This window comes from Mytilus trossulus, chromosome 13 (genome assembly GCF_036588685.1).
Source record: "Mytilus trossulus isolate FHL-02 chromosome 13, PNRI_Mtr1.1.1.hap1, whole genome shotgun sequence".
Lineage (NCBI taxonomy): Eukaryota > Metazoa > Mollusca > Bivalvia > Mytilida > Mytilidae > Mytilus > Mytilus trossulus.
The window spans coordinates 26,149,992-26,172,546 of NC_086385.1; the positions used below are offsets into that span (position 1 = coordinate 26,149,992).

At 32.4% G+C, this 22,555-nt stretch overlaps 1 protein-coding gene across 1 annotated transcript; it reads left to right on the forward strand.

Annotated features, from left to right (window-relative positions):
- Positions 1 to 596: 596 nt before the first annotated feature.
- LOC134694197 (uncharacterized) lies at positions 597 to 6,153 on the forward strand (the record flags this gene model as incomplete). The annotated part of the gene is made up of 4 exons (XM_063555194.1): positions 597 to 1,061; positions 2,322 to 2,519; positions 3,752 to 3,913; positions 4,641 to 6,153. Coding segments are annotated over 4 exons (1,419 nt in total), but the record flags the coding sequence as incomplete, so codon positions are not given.
- Positions 6,154 to 22,555: the final 16,402 nt, after the last annotated feature.

Here is a 22,555-nt window from a genome sequence, read left to right on the forward strand (position 1 = left end):
TTTCATTTAACGAGTTAAGGACAACTATTGTCAGTATAAAGTGATTTGAAGTAACATTATTTCTTGAAAATGTGTTCATATTAAATTTGTGAGTTTCTCTATAACGAGCAAGTATTTTGTTTCCTAATTTGAACAGATACTGAGGTTTCAAAATCCTCATATGAATTAAACTTAGAATATATTCTTATTTTGATAAAATTCTTTTTTATATACTACAAATGTACAACAAATCATTCAGTTTTTTTTGGCTATGATTGGTTATTTCTTTTACGAATAAATACAAAGTACAAAAATATTACAAGAGGCTATCATCTTCAGCAAATGATTGTGGGTAAACAACATACTGCAACGGGAACAGAACAACATCAACATTACCTACTGTGCATGCTACCATTGGTCAAGTGTTACCATGGTGATCTCAAAAATCATTTGACAAAGTCAGTGATTCTTCATATGTACAGTCTGTGTACAATGCTTGAATACAATACTGTATAGCTAAGACACTTTGTTATCATTCTGAAAGCATTTTTTAGCTTTGGCCAGTTTAGCCATTTTGTTATATGAATTTTAAATCTATTGCCATTGTTTTTTAAATATTTGACAATAAACCAAACCGAAATCAACATAATAATTTTCAGAAGGCGACTGGACTGAAAGGAAAGTACAGTATTATGAAGTTACCCTATCATGACAGAAACCAGCAGATGCAACCAGACGGAATGCATACCATAGCAGATTTCATAAGCCATGTAATGGACCTGCTGGTTGGGAAATCTGACACCAAAAAAGTGCGTCTCTGTGAAAAACATCACCAGCGGTTTCCACAGATATGGCCACAAGAGACAGCAGCTGAGCAGGTTGCAATTGAACCACCATCAAAGAAAAGAAAAACTATGAGTAGTGAGACTCTTCCACCAGCACCCTGGACTCTATCAACTGATTCTGTGAAGGAAGCAGACAGACGTGCAACAGCAATCAAATATCCAGCTGGTGTAGAAATCTCTCCAGGGCTCCATTTTACAAAACCATGGACATTACGGACTATGAATTCAAAATTACAGGTATGTACAGATTAAAAATAAATGTTATGTTAAATTTGATCTCATATAACAGTCATGGGTACTGCTTATACAAGTTATTTTTATTTACTTGGAGAAGTAAAAAAAAAATATACACACATAAGTAAATAAATAATATTTGAATAATCTCCCCTTATTTTTTTCAAAAACTTACAAGTATGAGTAAATTTTTCTTGCAATCCCACAAAATTTTTCAAGTTTTGAGATGTAAAATCATGCCTTTAATGACTTTTCCCAGGTTTGCCCCCTTTTTGTTTTTTATTAAAGTTCAATGTTTCATCTCATTAGTTCAACAAAGAAACAGATTGTCAAAGATCTTAAGTATTTGCCCAAGGCCATCAAAAATTGCTCCTTGGGGGGGGGGGGGGGGGGGCTTGTAAATGAGCAGCGTTCTGACGATAACCGACAAATGGGATTTTCATTGTCCATGAAATTACACATAAATGATTAGTTAAGACATCTGTAGAGGGCAGATCATTTAAAATTCTATTTGAGCAAAGAAATCATAAGAATTCAATAAAAGAAGATAAGATTACTTTTTGACTTCCACAAGTAAAAAATCTGAATGTCTAAGGGACTTAACTCAACCAATATTTGTTTTACCTTTACAAGTAAATAAAATTCACTTGTATAAGTATCCTACAAATTTACTTATATTTATAAGTAAATTAATATCGCTTCTTCAAGTAATTAAAAATAACTTGAACAAGTAGTATATGTACCCCTGATTGTATAAATATTTATTTAACACATTTTAATAGACCAGTCGTGTCATCATACATTTTACATATTCTGAAACTATGGAAATATGGTCATGATGGTAGCATTGCCAATGAGACAACTACATGTATACACAAATTTTCTAAAGTTTAAATAACATTGATGTCAATAAAATTTAGGCAACCAAATGGTCATCAACAATGAGTAAAACAAAATACTGTATACTTAACATAGACATGATGAAATCGAAAAGTATGAAACTATTAATAAAAACAAAAACACAATAGCAAACAAAAGACATTACCTTTGGCTACACACCCAATGAAATTGGCTGTAAATTATAAAAGGTTTTTGAACTTGGGACATGTATCTTATATTTGCATCTTATTTTGGATTTTTATGTTGCTACTTCTAATATAAATACTAGTATATTCAAATACAACCTAACACTATGCATTACATGTTAACATGGTAAAGAATTTTTGAAGCAAATTTGCAATCACTATTATTTTTTAATTGCAGTTTGTTAAAACGGGCGCATTGCAATGGTGCATAAAGGGAATTCTGCCTAAGAGACAGGAAACAACCTTATTTACTGTATTGGAAGTAATTGTCAGAATGACTCAGCAAGAGTTCGAGATATCCGAGATCAAAAAACTTCAGGATGATACCCATGCAGCCTTAGCCTTATTAGAAAGAGATTTCCCTCTTAGCCTGCAGGTAAGCATTTTTATTCCCCACCTACGATAATAGAGGAACCCTAATGTTTTCTGATCTGTGGGTCCCTCCGTCCCTTCAACCCGCTTCAGGTTAAAGTATTTGTTCAAGGTATTTTTTTATTAAGTTAAAGTCCAATCAACTTCAAAATTTAGGACACATGTTCCTTATAATATGATTTTTCTAATTTTAATGCCAAATTAGACTCTTGACCCCAATTTCATGGACCACTGAACATAGCAAATGATAGTGCAAGCTTCAGGATACATTTTTTGGTCAAAGTAGGTTTTGATGTAGTTGAAGTCTAATCAACTTGAAACTTTCTGGACATGTTCTTACCCCAATTTCACGGTCCACTGAACATTGAAAATGATAGTGCGATCGGCCATCTGTGGACTGAGGACACATTCTTGTTTTGTATACATAATAAACATGATAAAATAAGGTATTATGTGAAATTAATGATACTCGTGATATTAATAAACATACATATTCCATCATTGGTTTTTTTACTGTATTTGCACGTTTTATGTTTAAAGAATATTCATAAATAGAAAAATCAACCACTCAGTTCAACAATATTCCAATATCAAGCCAAAATAAAAGCAATGAAAAGCTGACTTTTCCAAACTTGACACTATCATAATGCAACAGGCGACAGGTACTTAGTTTTGTGATCATTTTTTTCAAAATGATTATCTAGACATGCTATATATATATACAAAAAAGAAGGTGTGGTATGATTGCTAATGAGACAATTCTGCACAAGAGACAAAATGACACAGAAATTAAAACTATAGGCTAGTGCTAGAATGACAAATGGAATATACTTAACACATTGTGACATATTTCATGTATTTACACGATAAAGAAATATATAAATATTTGAATATTTCTTATCATTCAATCTACTACCATTTACAAAGAAATGTAATACATGATTGACGGATGAATATCTTCATATAGTATCTAGTTGTGAATAGTATGTCTGAGCAACATAAATTTCAATTTAACGTTACATAACATTGACTTAACTGCCTAAGTATATTGTAAGGTTTTCAATACAAAAGCACATGATATTTTTTTATTGCAACACCGTTACAAAAGTTACTTTGTAACCTGCTAAGTATTGAAAGTCAGTTTTGGGTAGAGGGAACTATATTGTGGATGTGAATCATTATCATAATTATGGTGTGGGAAAATAATAATCCTGTAATAAACATTTACTCTTTCAGAATCTGGTTACACACCTCTTGCATCATATAGTGGATGGAATAGCAGAAAATGGACCACTTTATGGGAGATGGCTATTTCCATATGAAAGGGCAAATGGTTGGATGTCGAGACAAGGATTAAAGAAAGGAGGCGAAGAGGCTACCATAATGGAAACATATGTGGTAATTGCAATTTTTCTCGTCTGTGTAGTTTTCAAAATTATTTTTCTTATTTGAAAATGTAAAAATAAAAGTTCTTGGTTATTGCTTGTATCTGTAGTTTAAATATAAAGTGATGTGGTATGATTGTTTATGAGACAACTTTACACCTGAGTTCAAAGGATGTAGATGTGGATATAAGCAAAAGATCAATAATATTTTTAATGCAATCATTAAACTTTCTCAATATTTTCAAGTTAGTGTAGGTAAACAAATTGTCTCTTATAGGTTTAAGGAGTTGTCTTTCTTTGTATAGTTTTTTGAATTTATTAATAATGCATTTAAAAAGTATTTCTTTTAAGGAAGGAATCATTGTATGAATTTCCCTTCCTTAACAGAAACAGGCCAAAAAAATGAAGATTTTATACATGTTGGAACAACAATTTATATATGATGAAAGGGCTGCTGATGATTGTTGGAAAAAAGTGCTTTCACATTTAATACATTTCAATTATTACTGACATTGAACATAACTGAATAACTTTAAATAAAAGACCCTTGAATTAAGTTCACAATATATATCTGTCAGTAGATTTTAATTTTATTGTTTGTTGTTTATATTTTTAAATTTGTCAGGGATTAATTTTTGCTTATTATTGAATTTAACATTACTTAATTCCTAACCTCCTTTTTGTTTGTAGATCAAATTTACAGTACAATCTGGTACAAACTGTTTCTTTATATTTTACAGATTTATGATTGGTGTGTGTACATGATGCTGAGTCAGAAAATGATGCCAGCAACCAGTAACACTAATTCTATCTCAAATGCTGCAGCTTTTGTTCATGAAAATATGAGTAATGCCATATCCACAGATTCTGTTTTTACAAGCATTGGCAGAGTTGAAGAATTTCAGATTCCATGTTATTTACAAGAACAAATGAAGAATTTCGACAATACTATAAGTTCCTCAATGCCATCCTTTGCCAAAAAAATTCATTCACTGGTAGTTAGTAACAAATCAACATTACACCATAATGTGCGATATAATGGCGTTTCATCTCAAATGAACAAGAGGGACTCATCATTTGTGTCATTTTTAAACAAACAGAACAAAGTTTGCATTGGAAGGATTGCATTCCTAGTAGAACATAATTTCCCTAGTGAACAAACTCGTTATTGGGCAGTTGTACATTGTTTACAAAATTGTTCATTGGAAAGTGGACTTTGGAAAGGTCAAGGATTCACTGCTTCAGAATTCATTATTCCATTGCACACTCTCAGCGACCCACTAGTTACATCTGAATTAAATGGATACATCTATGTACTAAATTTGAAGTCCTAAAATTGAAGAATGGATACTTGACTTGCTTGATGACATCGTGCCAAGCTGAATTCTGTATGGTATATAACTGTGAAAACTCTTTATAGAAAAGTACAAATAGCCTGTCTGTTGACTAACATTGAACTCACTTATAATTGTGTTGACTGTGATCAAATTAATGCATTGACTTTTTCCTTAATTTAATTTTTGTATATATATATATCATCATGATCATGTGTATATTTCATAGAATATGTTTCAATCTTTTTAAAAATAAAAAAAAGATTTCAATTTGTATATTTTGTAGGCTCTTGAATAGATTGTTACAATATATTTTTATATAAATTGTAAGATTTTTGTGAAAAAAATGTGTAAAGGATTATTTTCCTTAAAACAGGTTTATAAAGATAAAAGGGAGATTACCCATAAATATTGATCCAGATTGCATTTGTCTGTGAATAACATGAATATGGTGGTTAATAAAACTTAAATTTTCAATTTCCTTCAAAATAATTCCAACAGTCAAGGTTTGCAAAATTTAATTTTGTGTCTATTTATTGTGAAACAAATTTAAAAAAACATTGCATTGAGGAGCATAAAGTTTATTTTGGAGATTGTAAAGAAAAAACAAAACTGCTGTGCATTATTGAAGTTGAACTTTTGGCTTTTTATCTTCTTTCCTTCTTTTCTGTCTTATGACAGATTTATCATGTTTATAGTCGGGGATTATTCATTGTAATTAATGTTGATAATTACCAAGATTGTGTTGGTATGTACAAAATGTTTATATTGAATATGTATTTATTCTTCACCTATACATGGAATAGTTGATTGTAAAATTGACAACAATTAAAATATGTGAAAGAAGAAAAAAAAAGATGACTATTTCATATTTATATCAACATTAACATAATGTATAATAAACAATAGCATCAATGAGTCTTTGTCTATGTTATTATTTATGTCAGAACAGAATCCAACGATGCCAAGAATACCAAATTTATGTAATTATGAACATTCCTTATTTGTACATAAAATAAGAACACTACTCATTTTAAATTTAAATATGCTGCCTTTTTATTGCTATTACTGATGATTAAATTGAGGTCAAGTTCAATAATGGCGATTTTCACTTTTTCTATTAAGGAGTTATGGTTCTTAATAGATGGTTAAGTTGTGTTTCCAGTCATGTTGTTGCATTTACTCATGAACTGTTCAACCAAAACTTTTTATATTTTAATATGTTGTTACTGACAGATGAAAAAAAGGAGGTCAAATTTGATATTGACGATTTTCACCTTCACCGTTAATAAATCTGGTTTGCTGTCCATCTGACAGCCTCTTGTATGAAACTTGGTTTAATTTAATGGAAGAAAGTTCCCTTTATAAGGAGATGTGGTATGATATCCAATGAAATAACTATTGAAACGATCTATGGTAGCAACTATGAGACACCCGATGGCCTTAAACAATGAGCAAAACTTGAAAACTGTAAAATCATTCAAATTAGAAAACCAACATTCTAATTTACGTACACAACAAAACCAATAATCATGATATAGCAACTACTGCATATACAGCAAGAAAAAAGGGGGGAATTGTACGCACCTGACACTCCCGTCATATGGATAGTGTCCATGTGTAAAATCAAGACTTAAGAACAAACTTTAAAATACAATTGAAAATGGGTCAACTCACCATATTGATACAACTTACTTTTAAAACAACTAACAAAAAAAATATGAAAAAATGTATGAAGACGCAAAGTACAGATCTGAAAGTACTCACAGTACGGAATGTTGTTCAAATCATTTATCAATTTAAAAATATTTTTTTCATTACAAAACATCATCCATAACTCAACCGAGGCATTTAGTGAATAAACATTCTAGGAAGAAGTCATTGTGTTTAATTAAAATTGGATGACTATATTTGGTATGTGCGTACCTTGCAAGGTCCTCATGTCTGTCAGACCTCTACCTCATTTCATGGATCAGTGAACAAGGTTAAGTTTTGGTGGTCAAGTCCATATCTCAGATACTATAAGCAATAGGTCTAGTATATTCGGTGTATGGAAGAACTGTTAGGTGAACATGTCCAACTGGGGGATGTCATCTGACCTTGACCTCATTTTCATGGCTCAGTGGTTATAGTTAAGTTTTTGTGTTTTGGTCTGTTTTTCTTATACTATATGCAAAAGGTCTACTATAATTGGTGTATGGAATGATTGAAAGGTGTACATGTCTAGCTGACAGGTGTCATCTGACCTTGACCTCATTTTCATGGTATCAGTGGTCAAAGTTAAGTTTTTTAGTTTTGGTCTATTTTTTTAATACTTTATGCATTAGGTCAACTGTATTTGGTGTATGGAAATATTTTATGATCTTTATGTCGGTTACGCAGGTTCAATTTGAACTTGACCTCATTTTCACGGTCTATTGCTAAGTTTTAAGTGTTTGTGTTTTGGTCTCTTTTTCTTTATTTATAAACAATGTCCTATATTTTTGTAATATTAAATAATTGTTAGCTGTAAATGTCTGCCTGGCATGGTTCATCTGACATTGACCTCATTTCAACTGTTCATTGATCAATGTTTCATTTTCTTGGTTAATGTTGAATTTATGTGACAGTTGTAATAAAGCTTTATTATTTAGGTCTATCAAGATAGTATCAAGGATTAGTAAAGAAGGCGAGACATTTCAGTGTGTGCACTCTTGTTAAAAATATAAATAAAGCTGTTAGTTTTCTCGTTTAATTGTTTAACATTGTCATTTAGGGGCCTATTATAGCTGAATATGCAGCATGGGTTTGTTCATTGTTGAAGACCTTACAGATACCTATAATTGTTAGATTCTGTGTCATTTTGGTCTCTTGTTGGCAATCATACCAAATCTTTTTATAAGGCTTGTAACAGGTTTATTCTGATTTGCTGTATTCAAATCCATAGCACATGAAGGGGAAAGACTTCAAACTCATTATTCTTAAATTAACTGACAATGGCATGGCTAAACAGATAAAAAAGACAAACTAACAATAGAACACATTATTAACTAAAGAATAACCCCATCAATAACTGCGTGTGATCTCAGGTGCTCCTTAACCCTCTTCCTGCCGATTGTTTTTCAAGGTTGCATTTCATATGACGGAAAATATGACAGCTTGACGTCTGTGACGTAACATGCAAAACAGCGACGTCATTCAATGTATGACTTCACGAAATAATGACTGTTACATTTCGGACCCATGAGAGAAAACATAACACTGTTCAAACTTCGGTCTTTAAATTGAAAGAGATACAGCATTGATGAGAAGCTTGCACAAATTTAACCATGGACATGTGTGTCCCTCCGGCACTGCTGGTGGACATATGTGTCCCTTCGACAGAAACTGAAAGTGGGTTAAGGTTAAGCATATCTTATGTTGCTCATGGTAGTTCCAAGAAGTAGTTTTTTTCCCAATTAAATATCTTTGTACACGTTTTATCATGTTCATTCATAGAAATTGACCTCACAGACGACCCCAAACACAACTATTTCAAAAACAAAGTATTTTAGTACCAATCTAATTCACACAGGAGAATATATAACTGCATAGGAACAGTACTCCCCTTCTTAAGGAGGAATATAAAGGAAACTTTCTAAAGTTAAACTGTACAAGTAAAAATAAAGATTTCGAAACTAGCATTATGAGGATGTTCTATCGATCGTCGATGTCATTTCATATCAACAATTCAGTCTTTTAATTCCCCGTAATATTAATAGCAGTGGTTGACAGCAGTATGCTGACAGTAAACGAGTATTTAAATATAAGTCCATGAATCAGACATCAGAACCAGAAAATTTACTTTGACAGGAAATACTTTAATCATTTTAATAAAAAAAAGGCAAACTCCGTTTTAACTCTGTACAACATCTGTGATTTACATCTTCATTTTTTGACAGCATATATTGGTCAAATTATTTTGAATGAAATAATTGGATTTGACAAATCATGAAATGTAACTCAGCAAATTAAATATTATTGAAGGACTATTTTCGTATTACCGACTCCGGATTGTATAATGTTTAGACAAGTTACCTACTTTAATTGCCTGGTACCCAGTCAAGTAAGAGCAACTATTATTTTCTCTTTAATTTTATATAATTTTGAACATTGCTGAGCGGGGATAGGACATGTATCGGGACTCCGGGATGGGATGTTTTTAAACTCGGGATTTCGAGTTCCGGGGATTTTGTTTTTCGAATTTCGGAACCTCGGTGTTTCGTGTTTTTAATCCGGCCCGCGAGTTCGGGATTTCGGGATCAGGACCCCTACTATCCCCCCTCATTGCTGTTTTAAAAATGTTATTATTTCTTGGCATATGATGCTAACATGAAACTGGTCTACAGTATGATAATTGCATGACTGTCATTTCATGAAAAAAGCAATCGGGTATAATTTACTAAACACGTCCCACAAAACTATCAAAAAGATATGAAATATCTATAACTTATCAGATTCGAAATTTAAACTTGACATTTAATTGACAGCATACATGTAACTTAGCTGTTTAATATGATTCAACGCTCTTACACCTACGATTAATCGGTTCTATTAATTGAAATGTTCTCAAAAGTGGGGAAAATGTTAACAGTAAGTTGGTAAGTTGGTTATTCGCAGATTTCGGAAAAATGTCAATTATAAGTGGGACTTTTTTTTCGAATGAATTATTGATTCATTTTAGCACTAACAGGGACTAATTTGAAATATATTTAATTATTGCATCTATCTAATTCTCGCTCAGAAATAGTTCAAAAGAGAGGCACTAGTTAAATGGGTACTATAACATTAATAAATAAAGGAAACACACAAATAAATAAATAAATTAATTGATAAAATGCTGAATTGCAAACGTCCAGTGGCAAATGTTTCAATATAGTTAATCTTTACAAGCACTTAACATTAAAATTTGTTGTAATATATTTTGTTTATAAACTCCTTTAAATGTTGTGCCTGTTTTTATGACCATTCCAGTCTTTCAAGGGCTGTCAAAGTCATTTTGTATTTGTCACAATTAATAAGAGATTTAACACTCTTTTTTAATGACTGTATCAACGTTTTTGAAAGTTTTAACAGTTATTTATTGACTGTTACAACGCTTTCATAGTTGTATCAGACGTATTATAACTGTGACAACCTTTTTGGCGTTGAGACAGTTTCTTATTGACTGTAGCAACGATGTCCGCGTTGAGGCAGTTGTTAATTAACTGTTACAACTTTAAAAGGGTTGCAGCAGTCCTATTTTAGCTGTAACAACCTTTTCGGGGTTTAAACAGTCCCTTTATGACTGACGCAACGTGTAAAGAGTTGGGACAGTTAAAAAATAACTATTACAACCTAAAAATAGTTGTATCAGTTATTTTTCAACTGTGTCAACCTTTTGAAGCGTTGTAACAGTCGATTTATGTTTGAGACAAACACTTTAAGAGTTGGGACAGCTAGAAAATAACTGACACAGTAGAATTTATCGACTGTTACAACTTTAACAGACATAAACAGTCGTAAAACAACTGTTACTGGTATGGACAGTTGTTTTTTCGTCCAGTAGTGAAGGTTATGATCAAACCCTGGATGTAAATAAAAGTTACGACAACAATAGCATTTCTAGTTATTTCAGTTTTATCTTCCGCATATACATGTATAATATAACAGGTTAACTCATATTTAAATAGCCATTTAGTTCAGTCCTTATAACATATGAGCTCAAACTCCGAAACAGTGATGACGTTGCTTCGTTAAAGTGAACGTTGCGTAGTAAAGAGGACGTAACCGCTGTTGTGGAGTTCGATATGAGCTGTGATGGGTATAAATCAACCGTATGCAAATGAATATCAATATATATGTAATAAAATTGAGAATGGAAATGGGGAATGTGTCAAAGAGACAACAACCCGAACATAGAAAAAAACAACAACAGAAGGTCACCAACAGTTCTTCAATGTGACAAGAAATTATCGCACCCGAAGGCGTCCTTCCGCTGGCCCATAAACAAATATATACTAGTTCAGTGACAATGAACGCCATACTAATTTCCAAATTGTACACAAGAAACTAAAATTGAAATAATACAAGACTAACAAAGGCCAGAGGCTCCTGACTTTGGACAGGCGCAAAAATGCGGCGGGGTTAAACATGTTTGTGAGATCTCAACCCTCCCCCTATGCCTCTAGCCAATATAGAAAAGTAAACGCATAACAATACGTACATTTAAAATTCAATTTCAGAGAAGACCGAGTCTGATGTCAGAAGATGTAACCAAAGAAAATAAACAAAATGACAATTATACATAAATAGCAACAGACTACTAGCAGTTAATTGACATGCCAGCTCCAGACCTCAATTACACTGACTGAAAGATTATGATTTCATCATATGAACATCAGGCACAATCCTTCCCTTTAGGGGTTTAGTATCATTCCATCATAACATATATGAGGAGAACATAACCCGTATCATGCCAACAACTTTTTTTTTAATAAATGTGTTAAGTTCCGATGCAAAGACCCTATAAGTGAATCAATATTAAAGCCAACATATGCAATATTTATTGACCTGACAACAGTATCGTAACTATATATCTTCTTAATAAGTATATTCAAAGGTTTTGTTAGTTTCTGAAGTGAATACTGACACCTTTGTGCGTTATAAAGTATATTTCCATTAAAAAATGGATGTGCAATACCCGAACGTATTAGAAGTCTGCATGTTGAGCTATATTTACGAATGATGATCTTATACCGATGATAAAATTTAGTAAATGTTTCGACTAATTTGTGATATCGAAAACCCTGGTGTAATAATTGTTCAGTAATACATAAATTTCTCTCGTTAAAATCTAAAACATTTTACATACACGAGCAAATCGTACAAGTTGAGATATATAAACACCGTAAGATGGTGACAAGGGAACGTCACCATCTAAAAATGGATAATTAACGATAGGAAATGAAAAATCATCACTTTTATCATAAATTTTAGTATTCAGCTTTCCGTTAAGCTAGGTTCACACTGCCGATCAGGTCAACTCGATGATCCCGATTGTCCAATTTTTCATGAACAAGCGTGACCAAATTCTTGATCGGGCTCTTTTACCGCTTCTACCCGACTACTATCCGACTGTACTCGACCTTAACCCCGATCATTCACGACTCTATCACGACTCAAACCAGACCACTAATTGAATACATATTCGATGATTCCGACGAATTCACGATCTCTACACGATCTTTACACGACTAGCTAGACCAAATCAACTATACTCGATCTCAGCAATATCTCAGCCAGACCAGATCGACTTGATCGTATATGGGTCGTAGAGAAAGTCTGTTATTGCAGCGGAACGAGGCATGCAAGTGTTACCCTTGTCCGTCCTTAAATACGTATTCGTACGTCTCGTTATTTAGTTAAACACAGATCAAGTGAGAATTTTCGTGGTGTCACTTTTATCGTTCTTGAGTAATGACTCTTTATAACGTTAAATGTAAGCTGGTTCATTAGCTGGGTCAAATGGACACGTTCTCAAAATTTGACAAAAAATTTAATGCACAATTAGTCTCAAATTTGAAAAATTTTGTGGGATCAAAATGCAGAATCTACTTCCCTTCCGAAACACCTGCATGAGATCATCCCAGGTTTTATTTTGTTTCGTGTTGATAAGTTTTTAGTTTTCTATGTTGTGTTATATGTATGTAGAATTCTGTTCGTCTTCTTGTCGGCTTTCGTTTTTCGCTATGGCTGTGTCGGTTTGACCTTTGAGTTTGGTTGTACCTTTGGTCTCTGTGTTTTCTTTTTTAAAATTTTACACCTCCATGCAAAAGTACAGACACGTACTGTACATGGAGAAATTTGTGTACAGTTAAAAAATAAGTAGTGACAATATATTTTTGCAGAAACAAAGTTATGAGAGTTAATCAGATCTGCACACATTTTTAGAGAATTGTGTAGTAGTCATGTAAACTCGTGAATGGACAAATAGAGATCGAAGGGTGGTCGAATGTGGTCGCCTAGAGATCGGGTACTGGTCGAGTTGTAGGAGCCTGTAATTTAGTGGTTGTCGTTTGTTTATGTGTTACATATTTGTTTTTCGTTCATTTTTTACATAATAAGGCCGTTAGTTTTCTCGTTTGAATTGTTTTACATTGTCTTATCGGGGCTACTTATAGCTGACTATGCAATAAGGGCTTTGCTCATTGTTGAAGGCCGTACGGTGATCTATAATTGTTAATGTTTGTGTAATTTTGGTATTTTGTGGATATTAGTCTCATTGGCAATCATACCACATCTTCTTTTTTTATATTTAGTCTAGGATGAAAACAATATAAAAGTCGCAGTGATCATGAAGCGATCGGGCATTAGTCGAGTTAATCTTGACTTCATATCGTACGGATTGTCGTTGATCGGGAAATCATCGGATATTAGTCGAGCAAAGATCGTAATGATCGAGTACTGCTCGGTAAGCTATTTGTATTCCGACCAAACTCGATCTCTACACGATCCTTTCTAGATCAATTCGACCGCTACTAGACGAATTCTCGATCTCTTCTCGAGTGTCAAAAACTCTCGATTAGAAAGTCAGATAGATGACGACCAAGGTAGACCTACCCGAACATTCATGTCGATTGAGACAGACCAGTGTCCCGATCGCTTAATTCGTCTTGATCGAGGTTGATCGAGTTGGTCTGATCGGCAGTGTGAACCTAACTTTAGTGATATAGATATAAAGATCGAGGAAATGGCAGTGGTCATTGTTAGTATTAAACATATTTCGGGTTAAAAATTCACTATGTATAGTTTGTAACTGTTTGAAAACTTAGTTGTTATAAGAACCCCACAACACAGACCAAAACTAACCTTTCATTCTGTATTCGAATGTTCTAAAATCATTTCATTCTTTTTCATGTGCATGCATATGTGCACTTACATAAGGTGGCTCTCTTTACAACGCAGCTTTAACATTGACAAATGTAGCTATAATGAATCATTGTCTAGTATTTCGGTTATGAATACATGTAACTCAAACACAAAGTGTAGAAGTTTAACAGGTTATCTTTTTATTTGTTTACAGGGTTAATTTAAAACTAACGATAGGTAGAACACGAATAATTTCTTTGAACTTTTCGATAACCAATTTCAAACTTCTGAGTTAACGGTTACAAATAAATCAAGCTGTATAAAGCCTAAACAAAACCAAGTCAGTTGTTTTACAAAAGTTGCAGTTCACCACTTATATAAAATTAACTCGTCATAAAAATAAGTTGTTCTACATCGATACGTATCATCCAACCTATGTTTAGTTTCTCTACATTTTGTTTTGAATGTTTTCATGATCAGATCTGTATCTTTCTGTCTGTGTGATAAAATTCCACTCCAAACACCTTCATATTCCGGGACAAACAATAGGTCTACACTTGAATCCATAAGGTCTGTTGTTGATCCATGAATCAATTTAACATTTGACAGGTTTCAAAAATCTTTGAGAAAAATAAACAAATAGTACAAAACCACATTGATTTGGAATAATCTTTATCATTTAGGGAGATTTGATTCTATTTCGTAAAACGTTAGTCGTGAGCATTGAAATTGATATCACACATTTGCACCAGACACTTTATTGTGAAATGTGCAAGACTAAACTGCTAAATAACATGTGATAAAACAACAATATGTCTTACCAATTCAACGTTACTGTTAAAAAATTTAAAATACAGGGATATAATGATACTAGTATTTAAAACTGTCAAAAGCAACCAGCATATTAATGAATGTTTCTTGTTTATTAACGTAACATGACAAGTATTTCTTACATATTTAAGATGAGAACACAGTACACAAGAATGTCAAAGGTAGGTTCAACAAAGACTTATAACAATAAATTAGGTTGATTTCATTTGATCGTTTCAAAGTTTAAACCATGTGCATAACCAAACACAAGTATATTGGCGTTTCCGCATAGGTCAGTTTATGGTTTCCTGCATAGAGAAGTTTGTTTTCATTTTATATTTAATCGATGTTTGTGACATGTTGTATGCTGTGACGAACATTTTAAAATATTGTATTTGTTATATATTGCTTGGAACAAATTTTGAACAAGTAGAAACAAAGGGAGATTTTATTTTTGAGGGGCCTGTGCAAATGCGATTGACATATAATTATTGAAACTCATCTCTTTTGTGAAGAGTCAGCAGACAGATACGTGTTTGTTTCATTTGCAACATATAATTTTTGAATTTTTTGAAATTCGTATGCTTTTCCATCTCAGGCATAGATTACCTTAGCTGCATTTGGCAAATTTTTTTGGAATTTTGATCCTCAACGCTCTTCAACTTCGTACTTTATTTGGCCTTGATAACTATTTTGATTCGTGCGTCACAGATAAGTATTTTGTAGACGAAACGCGCGTCTGGAGTATATATTAAATTTATTCCTGGTATATATGATGAGTTTATTTATTATTCATAATACAACAATTACAGATTACAATATAAATGTATTAAATTCGTAGATTTCTGATCTTATATATGCAATTGAACCATTTACAATCTTATTGTGTAAACCTTTTTCTTTATATATGATGGCAAAAGAATTATGAAAGTTCTGATTTTCTATTTGTCTTTTCTTCAGTGCTTTTGTTTTACGACATCTGACGATAACAGAAACTAATTAAGTTGCTAAGATATCAAGTAAACCTTATGCTGAAAGAAATTTACAGCCGTATAAACAAATACTTTTCAATGGCTAAATAAAGGAAAGTCTATATATTGAAACGTATATGTTTTGTTAATGTATTCCTGCCTAGTTAAAGCTTTATATTGGGTAATTCACTTCAATCCATACATTTCCCTTGATAGCTAAACATGCACATGTGTATTGAGATTGAACACATCATCATGGCCATGGTATAAACAAAAACAACAAAAAGAAAGATAGGTTTCAATAAAACTTTAAAAACTCAAAACTAAGCAAAACATGAATCCGATTAAAGCGGGATAAGGTTAAATGACATAATATGATTTCGAGTTTAAAAATTTAAGCATTATTTAAAATATATTTTGTCTTTCATATTGAATTATAAGACTAGTCAACGGAACAATTTTGGTAACTATTTATAAAGAAAATAGTATCCATGCATTTGTTTATATATATATATATATATACAACTCGTCTAAACATCAACCCAACAATGTTAGATCTGTAAATGCGAAAGCAAATTTACAGATCTAACATTGTTGGGTTGATGTTTAGACGAGTTGTATATACATTATGTACACAGCCATGTATCACCATCATTGATGGCGATCCGATGGATACATCTGTTGTAGGGTTGTCACTGACTCAGACGTACTTATGAATATAATTATTTTCTGTGACTGTATCTTACATTAATTTGTAGGATCCTTTACTATAGATAATTTAGCTGATCTGTAACAATAACATCTTCATGCCTTATATATCATGTACTGTAGTACGCCGCTAGATTAAAACTGACGTGGAAAGGTAACATATGGCCACCGAAAGCTCTTTTTTTGAGAGCCCAGGTGGTCGTGTGGTCTAGCGGGACGGCTGCAGTGCAGGCGATTTGGTGTCACGATATCACAGTAGCATGGGTTCGAATCCCGGCGAGGGAAGAACCAAAAATTTGCGAAAGCAAATTTACAGATCTAACATTGTTGGGTTGATGTTTAGACGAGTTGTATATACATTATGTACACATCCATGTATCACCATCATTGATGGCGATCCGATGGATACATCTGTTGTAGGGTTGTCACTGACTCAGACGTACTTATATATATATATATATATATACAACTCGTCTAAACATCAACCCAACAATAGATACTTTATATATATATATATATATAGATTAGATCGTTGGTCTTCCCATTTGAATGGTTTGACACTAGTAAATTGTAGAATAGCTTGCTGTTTGGTGTAAGTTAAGGTGTTGAAGTCCGGACCTTGACCTCTAATGATTAATTTCTATAAATTGTAACTTGGATATAGAGTTGTTTCATTGACATTAATACCAAATCTTCCTATATCCATTTGAACCTGATGTTCAGTGGTTGTCGTTTGTTGATGTGGTTCATAACTTGTTCTCATTTTTACCATACGTTGGACCGTTGGTTTTCCAGTTTCAAAAGTTTTACACTTACCATTTTGGGTTTTTTAAAACGCTTACTGTCCGTAGTGAGCCAAGGATCCGTGTTGATGACCTTAGTTTGACCTATAATGGTTTACTTTAACAAGTTATGACTTGGATGGAGAGTTTTCTCTTTGACACTGATACCACATCTTCGTATATCTATTTGACAAGACTGTTATAAAGTTCCATTTTAAATTAATCCTTTAAAATGCCTCCTTCCAAATATAGGAAACTTTTGAAATTACCCCTTAATGGACCCAAAATTTAGCAGTTTGACAAAATTTAAAAAATGTAAACTTTTAACTTTTTATTGGAAAGTAGAACACTTCTGTTACATAACTATTGGCTGTGTCTTACGATACAATGCACATGTATCGAGTACTAACATCATTTAATCATAATAAATTACTGAAATATTCACAATTATAGCATTTGCGTTAAATTGTAGACGGTTTTCGTCTGAAATGGAAGAGGTCGCAGTTGTGGTTACTTAATTCTTCATATTTAAATCTAATTTATATTTAATAATACAACATAACATCTAAATTTAAAATACAGGGATATAATGATACTAGTATTTAAAACTGTCAAAAGCAACCAGCATATTAATGAATGTTTCTTGTTTATTAACGTAACATGACAAGTATTTCTTACATATTTAAAATGAGAACACAGTACACAAGAATGTCAAAGGTAGGTTCAACAAAGACTTATAACAATAAATTAGGTTGATTTCATTTGATCGTTTCAAAGTTTAAACCATGTGCATAACCAAACACAAGTATATTGGCGTTTCCGCATAGGTCAGTTTATGGTTTCCTGCATAGAGAAGTTTGTTTTCATTTTATATTAAATCGATGTTTGTGACATGTTGTATGCTGTGACAAACATTTTAAAATATTGTATTTGTTATATATTGCTTGGAACAAATTTTTAACAAGTAGAAACAAAGGGAGATTTTATTTTTGAGGGGCCTGTGCAAATGCGATTGACATATAATTATTGAAACTCATCTCTTTTGTGAAGAGTCAGCAGACAGATACGTGTTTGTTTCATTTGCAACATATAATTTTTGAATTTTTTGAAATTCGTATGCTTTTCCATCTCAGGCATAGATTACCTTAGCTGCATTTGGCAAAATTTTTTGGAATATTGATCCTCAACGCTCTTCAACTTCGTACTTTATTTGGCCTTGATAACTATTTTGATTCGTGCGTCACAGATAAGTATTTTGTAGACGAAACGCGCGTCTGGAGTATATATTAAATTTATTCCTGGTATATATGATGAGTTTATTTATTATTCATAATGCAACAATTACAGATTACAATATAAATGTATTAAATTCGTAGATTTCTGATCTTATATATGTAATTGAACCATTTACAATCTTATTGTGTAAACCTTTTTCTTTATATATGATGGCAAAAGAATTATGAAAGTTCTGATTTTCTATTTGTCTTTTCTTCAGTGCTTTTGTTTTTACGAAATCTGACGATAACAGAAACTAATTAAGTTGCTAAGATATCAAGTAAACCTTATGCTGAAAGAAATTTACAGCCGTATAAACAAATACTTTTCAATGGCTAAATAAAGGAAAGTCTATATATTGAAACGTATATGTTTTGTTAATGTATCCCTGCCTAGTTAAAGCTTTATATTGTGTAATTCACTTCAATCCATACATTTCCCTTGATAGCTAAACATGCACATGTGTATTGAGATTGAACACATCATCATGGCCGTGGTATAAACAAAAACAACAAAAAGAAAGATAGGTTTCAATAAAACTTTAAAAACTCAAAACTAAGCAAAACATGAATCCGATTAAAGCGGGATAAGGTTAAATGACATAATATGATTTCGAGTTTAAAAATTTAAGCATTATTTAAAATATATTTTGTCTTTCATATTGAATTATAAGACTAGTCAACGGAACAATTTTGGTAACTATTTATAAAGAAAATAGTATCCATGCATTTGTTTATATATATATATATATATGGGTTCGAATCCCGGCGAGGGAAGAACCAAAAATTTGCGAAAGCAAATTTACAGATCTAACATTGTTGGGTTGATGTTTAGACGAGTTGTATATACATTATGTACACAGCCATGTATCACCATCATTGATGGCGATCCGATGGATACATCTGTTGTAGGGTTGTCACTGACTCAGACGTACTTATGAATATAATTATTTTCTGTGACTGTATCTTACATTAATTTGTAGGATCCTTTACTATAGATAATTTAGCTGATCTGTAACAATAACATCTTCATGCCTTATATATCATGTACTGTAGTACGCCGCTAGATTAAAACTGACGTGGAAAGGTAACATATGCCCACCGAAAGCTCTTTTTTAGAGAGCCCAGGTGGTCGTGTGGTCTAGCGGGACGGCTGCAGTGCAGGCGATTTGGTGTCACGATATCACAGTAGCATGGGTTCGAATCCCGGCGAGGGAAGAACCAAAAATTTGCGAAAGCAAATTTACAGATCTAACATTGTTGGGTTGATGTTTAGACGAGTTGTATATATATATATATATATATAGATTAGATCGTTGGTCTTCCCATTTGAATGGTTTGACACTAGTAAATTGTAGAATAGCTTGCTGTTTGGTGTAAGTTAAGGTGTTGAAGTCCGGACCTTGACCTCTAATGATTAATTTCTATAAATTGTAACTTGGATATAGAGTTGTTTCATTGACATTAATACCAAATCTTCCTATATCCATTTGAACCTGATGTTCAGTGGTTGTCGTTTGTTGATGTGGTTCATAACTTGTTCTCATTTTTACCATACGTTGGACCGTTGGTTTTCCAGTTTCAAAAGTTTTACACTTACCATTTTGGGTTTTTTAAAACGCTTACTGTCCGTAGTGAGCCAAGGATCCGTGTTGATGACCTTAGTTTGACCTATAATGGTTTACTTTAACAAGTTATGACTTGGATGGAGAGTTTTCTCTTTGACACTGATACCACATCTTCGTATATCTATTTGACAAGACTGTTATAAAGTTCCATTTTAAATTAATCCTTTAAAATGCCTCCTTCCAAATACAGGAAACTTTTGAAATTACCCCTTAATGGACCCAAAATTTAGCAGTTTGACAAAATTTAAAAAATGTAAACTTTTAACTATTTATTGGAAAGTAGAACACTTCTGTTACATAACTATTGGCTGTGTCTTACGATACAATGCACATGTATCGAGTACTAACATCATTTAATCATGATAAATTACTGAAATATTCACAATTATAGCATTTGCGTTAAATTGTAGACGGTTTTCGTCTGAAATGGAAGAGGTCGCAGTTGTGGTTACTTAATTCTTCATATTTAAATCTAATTTATATTTAATAATACAACATAACATCTAAAAATGATGAGAGTGAACACGGTTGCGGCTACTTTCACTATCGACAAAACAATCTGAAAAGTGGCATATTATGGCATATTAAAAGCTTTTTTTCATATTCATGCTTGAATTTGAGCGTCTTTAATAACTAAATTAGTTCAATTCTTTTACAAAAACTAAAAGAATCGTTCAGTGTATTATGTGTGTCTTTATTTGTGTAACAACGTTTTTTTTTAATCAGTTAAGCCATTCATTTATATTTACTTAAGTGTTTAAAGTGTCCAAAATCTTTTATCAAATGAACATGAAATTTTAAGCCAAAATCGTCTTTACTGAGTAGGTCCTACTCCTTTGCCATATTTTTTTTTTTGGGGGGGGGCCCTTTATAGCTTGATATTCGATGAGAGATAAGACTGCGTGTCAAAGACCGGACCCTGACCTATACTGGTTTACTTTATCAATTGCGACTTGGATGGAGTGTTATCTCATGGCACTCATGGAACATACATTTATATCTACATACGTGTTTAAAAGTGTCCAAAATCTTTTATCAAATGAACCTGAAATTTCAGGCCAAAATCGTCTTTAATGAGTAGGTCCTACTCATTTGCAATAAATAGTTTATAAAAGATTTATTGGGCTCTGCTTGACATTGTTGCTCAAATAATGACAATGTCAGTATTAAAATCATGCCGTTAATCTTAATAACAGGTTATTTTCATTGTCCTAAAAGTATGATTATTAGTAGTAGATTAAGGGATTAAAAGGAAAATGATAAATAATCATCAAGAAAACAATAATACACACACAGTTGACAACTTCCTGTACCACTAAATTTTACCAGACATTACTCCCCGCCCAATACCCCCAAAACAATCGAAATAGTATTCTTGACATGAACAATATCTATTTAATGTTCAAAAACTCATCAATCAATTACTTTATCTGTTGAATTTGCTTACCATTATAACCTTCTGTTAGAATAAATCCCCTCCTACCTTCTGATATGTGTTCATCTAATCCCTTTTTTTTTAGCAGTTCACTTGACGACAAATATTGGTATAAATGCAAACCACTTGGTGCAAAAAGTTACAAAATGTAATAAATAAGTTCGGTCAAGAATTCAAATGTCGACAACTATCTAATTAACAAAGCATTCAGTTAAATAAAATGCTAATAAACGGAGTGCCAGTGATCGCTGATCAATAATATACGGGATATAAGAGTATCGAAAGCATAAACAATTTTCTAAAAATAGCATAGTAACGCAGAAAAAGATGTGGTACATTTTGGAAAAAAGTAAAGTAGGAAAAATTGAGACAATACCAAATCTGAAATAAAAAAAGGTAATGTAAACATCAAGTTACAAACAGTAAGATAGTAACACCAGGAACAAACCATGAATTATACAAAGTGGGCTGTAAAACTGTACAAGAGGAGAGACAAGATCCAAGTTTTTAAAAGTGACAGACAACCTCAGAAAATCTTTCCTAGAGAAACAATCAACAATGAAAGAACATTTAGCCTTGTATTTGATTCAAATGACTGAATTAACACATGTACATATACAAAAATATACACTATTTACTCCTCAAAACTGTAAATGCTGTCAATGATTATAATATTTGTAACATTTCTTGCACAATTCTCAATAAAGAGTTTACTGCAACACATTTTATGATCACTGTGATGTATTTAACAAAATTGATTTTTACTTTAATAGCAGTTACGGTATAAAACATGTACAAACAATGCATGGGTTTCATGTTTTGACTACACAACCCTCAACTCAAGA